Source organism: Engraulis encrasicolus, chromosome 24 (assembly GCF_034702125.1).
Source record: "Engraulis encrasicolus isolate BLACKSEA-1 chromosome 24, IST_EnEncr_1.0, whole genome shotgun sequence".
Taxonomy (NCBI): domain Eukaryota; kingdom Metazoa; phylum Chordata; class Actinopteri; order Clupeiformes; family Engraulidae; genus Engraulis; species Engraulis encrasicolus.
Window position 1 is genome coordinate 33,435,266 of NC_085880.1, and position 5,000 is coordinate 33,440,265.

Sequence of the window (5,000 nt, forward strand, 5' to 3'; positions counted from 1 at the left end):
TCATGATAGAGAAGCAGCAGCAGCAATTGATCCGAGCCACCGGGGAAATGTCGATGATGATTGCACTGCTCCTGAGGGATCGAGGCCATTGAGTCCACGTGCCAGACGCAAGCCGACAGGCCGACTTCCTGTGAAGTTGGAAAATGAATTGGAAATTGAGAGCAGAGAAAGGATAAGAAAGCAGGGTCAGGCTGAAACACTCATCAATATAGATGAAGAGGCTAAACATCAGGAGAAATCAGCCACACTGAATCAAGAACAGAAAAACACACTTAGCCAGGATGAGGCGTCTTTGACTCACACACACCCACAGGAAGCACTCAGTAATACTCAGGCAGAGAGAGTTGCGGCTATACAACAGTCTGCCCAATTGAAAATAGAACAGCAGCAGCAGCAGGAGGAGGCAAAAGAGATTGTAAATAAAGAAAAGGTGCTCTCTCTGGACCAGCAAACCCAGCTCTCAATCCCATCCAGCGTGGGAGAGAAAAAAGAGAGGAGGAGGAAGAAGAGGTGGAGGGGTGTCGATGAAGAGGCTCCTGTGCGATCTGATAATACTAATACTGGTCGTGCCTCGTTGCCACTGACAACACCCACGATGCCAGAAATGATAGAAAGCGAGGGAGTGCGAGAGCGAGAGAGAGCAGGGAGAGAAAGCAGAGTGAGAGGGAGTGAAACGACGGACGCAACAGTGAAAGAAGTGCTGGACACGGATGCAGCGCTCGGCGAGGCTCCGGCTTTTAGCGAGCTGTGCGCTCCCCTGATCCCGAATGGAGAGCGAGAGCAGAGAGAGAGCCAGTCAGAGCCAGAGCCAGATCCAGATCATGGGCGCTCGTTAATCTTCTCTCAGAGTAATTGCTCACCTGCACTTAAAGAAGAGGACGAGGAACAGAGGGGAGAGAAGAACACTGTCTCTTCCAGTATCTGCAGCAGCAGCAATAACGGTAACAGCAGCGATAGTAGCAAAAGCAACCCTGGCAATACAAGCAGGAGTAGTGCTAACTGTAAAATGCCACAGAACTCATTGGAGAGTGAAGAGAAGGGAGGGGGACAGCCCGCAAACAGCTCCCCGGGGACCGAGGCTCTCTCACCAGCCGAGGAAGGAGGGACAAAGGCAGCCCGGACGGAGGAGGACCGGCTCCTTCTAACGACGAGCACAACCACCGGCACCGGCAGCAGCAGCAGCAGCACTGTGCCTTTAGGGGATCCGAGCAAACTCACCAGCCAGGAAGATAGCGCAGAGCGATTGGCAGGAGTGGAAGAGAGTGACAGACGGAGAGAGAGAGGAGAGAGAGTGAGAGAGGAGGAGGAAGGAGAGAGGGAGAGGGAGAGGGAGAGGGAGAGGGGGGAGCAGAGGAAAGGTGGAGCAGCGAGACAGCGAGTGAGTCCATCCAGTGAGGTGCCACTGACGACGGAGAGAGAGACAGCATCGCCACTCCTCTCAACCACCACCACCACCAGTACCGTTACAGACCGGCAGGCTGAAACGCAGCAGCAGCAGCACCATCATCACAGCAGCAGTAACGACAGAGGCAGTAACAGTGAGCGCATCAATCTCATCCCTGACGAACAGCGCTCCTCTCCCTCTCCTCACTCCTCTATCTCCGCTCGCTCCTCTCCTCCGCCAGCCGGCGGTGGCGCAGGCAGCTCGGACTCATTCAATCACTCCTCTCCGCCTCCTCTGGCTCACACAAACTCCGGCGAATCGCAAAAAAAGGGAGAGGGAGAGGGAGAGGGAGAGAGAGGGGCTGAGTTGAATCAGTGCCTGGACAAAGCAACAGTAGCAGCGGTGGCAGTGGCAGAGAAAGAAGGAGAAACAGCAAAAGCAAAAGGAGAAGAAAAGGGGGCATTCAGCGCTACTTTGGCGGAAGCCGCTGCGTCAGCACAGAGGGCATTATTGGCCGGTGCCAGCCAGCAACAGGTAGGGCAGTCACACTTTGCCCTCAATCCACATCAGGCTCCAGCGGGCACACACAGCACACAGCCAGGAGTGAGCGTGGCATTACCAGACCCACAGACACAACAGGCGGCCGCGGGGAAAGAGACCAGCCAACCCTTTGGGATTGTTACGTCACAGCCAACACCACCACAGTCTAGTGAGACGGAGACCACACAACCAACCACGAAAGTGACGTCACAGCAAGTGCCAAAGACACAGCCACAACCTGGTGAGTCCCAATTCCAGTCTCAGTCTCCATCCGGCATGTGGGAAACTGTGAGCAGCTACACCAGTGCAGGCAGCACCTTGACAATGAAGGATGGCAGGTGCGCAGCAGAGACCGTAGGTGTCGCCACCACGAATGTTGATCCAAAAGCATGTGCCTCGCTACCGCCGCTTACGGTGCACGAGAGCCTTCGTCACCCGGTGACTGAGAGCAGCTTTGGACTGAAGGAGTATTATGGGATTCCAGAGAGGAGGACAGAGGGGCCACCCTCTGAAACACATGTGACAACAAGTGAACCAGACCGATCTGGGAACTCACTGAAAGACCCCAAAGGAGAACAAAAGAGCAAATCAAGCGTGTCTGGAAAGTCGCTAAAAGACCACAAACAAGAAAACAGCAAAACAGCAGAGCCCGGTGGGAAAGATACATGTGAGAAAGAGACTCAAAAACAGCTTGGGGTTCAAACAGCGGGTGTTGTTGTCACCTCAGACCTGGGCCAGGAGGATGGGCAGGCTGCCCAGTCAGCTTCCTCTGATGAAAAGACGCCACAGGCACCGGATGCAGCCATGGCTGCTTCTCGAAAGACAGGAAGCCAGAAAGTCGCCGGTGTCGAGAACACTGTTGATGTTGCCGGTTCACTTCCAGCTGAGGACAAGCAAAGTGCTGACTCTTCTTCGTCCTCGATGAAGGTCGGTACTGATGAGGGTCAGAGGGCAAAGGTCACCAAGGTCAAAGAGGTCAAAGGCGATATGAAAGCACAGCACATGGCTCAATCGGAACGTGTTGATAGCCAAAATGACTCAACATTATCGCATAAAAAAGAAAGTATAAGCAAAGCTGATTCTCAGCGCTTGATTAATGGCAGCGAGCGGAGAGGGGGAAGCCAAACAGCAGCTGTTGATCTGAGACTGGAAAAGGAAAACACAGAGGAGAAGAGAAAAGATGGCAAAAACGCAGAATCATCCACACTATTAGTGAGCGATGATGTAGAGAAATTAACCCTTGATGAGAGTAGTCAGCATGCTGTCGTGTCTGCACGTTTGACTCAGCAAAAGGAAGAAAGTCAGCAGAAAGTGGATACTGAGTGTTTGACGAGGGAAGAACCGAGAGAAGTAGACGGAAAGCATTGTGCTGATGCTAAGGACTTGAAGGATGTACAGAAGGATTATAATGGCAAAAGCAAGGTGGATTCTGGACCTGTTGCAGGTGATGAGCTAAATCAGCCTCCAGCCTCAGTCTCAGCTACTGTCACCGCTGCTCAAAATGCCCCCACTGAAACTGAATCTACTACTAAGAGCCATGTGCAGTCAGGTGAGTCTCACTCACCTGTCATTGACCCCAACACTGACAGGCCGACTTCAGGTGATGCTGTTCCAAAAGCACCGGGCACTCCTGAAGTCACGCCCTCCACAGTGAGATCTAACCAATCACCTGTCACTTCTAACTCCTCTCACTCCGCTGTAGTCACAGCAAAGGAAGACGATTCAACGGAAATAAATAGCACAACAACCGATCTGACCCAAAGACCTGACTCTCATCCCCTGCTCCTAACACAGCAACCTACACAAGGCACCGATAGTGCTGTGACTCCTCAGCCCTGTGCGGACTCCTCTTCCCAGGCTGCCACGGCGATGGGACCGGCTGCCGTGCCGACCATTGTTCTCAAGACTCCGGGCCCCATGCTGAGTCACCGGGAGCTCGTAAATGATTGTGACATCACAAGCAGCGTTGAGGAGAAGGGGGATGTACCTCCACCACTCTCCATCTCCACCATTGCCGGCACTGCTGCCGGTGAGTTTAATGGCCCATTATGCAGTATAGACAAGCAGGGTGTGGCTCAGGAGATGCACACCACTGTTCCAAGCCAGCCCATAAAACAAGAGAGCGCTGGGGAGGGTGACTCCACACAAAGAAAGGTGGAGAAAGACAGAGCCTCCCCCGCGGACACTCCTTCCCTCCCTGTCAGTGATGGTGCCGCAGACAAATGGGGGAATAATGCTTCTGCAGTACAAGCCATACCCAACAGCAGTAGCAGCAGCAGTGGCAGCAATATTACCAGCAGCAGCAGAGGCAGTAAACCTGAAGAGACAGGCAAGGGAAGAGGTGTGCCTGAGGGCTGTGCTGTTATGTCTGTGTGTGAAACAGGAAGCAAGACATCGGAAGCAGCCAGTGAGAGTGTGTCACCACCACGCCTTCACAGTCAGGCTCTGGAGTCGGTGACTTCATCCATTGACAACAAGCCACAAATCACCGGCCTGGCTGCGCAACCTGACAGCACAAAGAAATCAATGGATGCTGCGCAGGCCTCTATGGCAAAACTTGACATTTCGGGGAAGTCAAATGGGGTTGACGGATCAGCTGCTGGTCTAACACGTGTTCCGACATGCAGCAGTGCTGTCACTGACCTGCATCCAAATGAGCCACTGGCTGTTAATCACTCAATCCATGCTGGCCAGCGTCTCGGGGGTGATGTGACCACCTCTGTCGTCAAAAATGTGACAGGAGACACAGTAAAAATACAGCAGGGGAAAGGAGCCATTGAGGAAAAGCAGCAAAGGGTTGTGGGAGAAGAGAAAGTGAGACAAACACAAAAGCCTGCCGCTAAGAGTGTGCAGGGTGTGAGGTCTGAGCCAGCGCAGCAGCAGCAGGAGGGTGAGAAAACACAACCACGACAGAGTGAGCCAAATGAAATCGAGGGAGAACAGCAACAGCAGAGTAGCAAAACAGCTGAGCAGCTGGCAGCCATACTGCAGAAAGACAACATGACAGAACAACAGCAACAACAACAGAAGGACACATCCCAAGGAAGGGGGGATAGACATGAAACACAGACAGCGA

At 53.2% G+C, this 5,000-nt stretch overlaps 1 protein-coding gene across 8 annotated transcripts in view; it reads left to right on the top strand.

Annotated features, from left to right (window-relative positions):
* The window catches only part of tacc2 (transforming, acidic coiled-coil containing protein 2), a 138,231-nt gene that overhangs the window by 42,286 nt on the left and 90,945 nt on the right, over positions 1-5,000 (top strand). For all 8 annotated transcript variants that reach the window (XM_063191840.1, XM_063191844.1, XM_063191845.1 and 5 more), the window contains one exon: positions 1-5,000. This exon is cut by the window's left edge and continues 2,031 nt beyond it; it is cut by the window's right edge and continues 2,227 nt beyond it. In XM_063191840.1, coding sequence (XP_063047910.1) covers positions 1-5,000 — 5,000 coding nt within the window.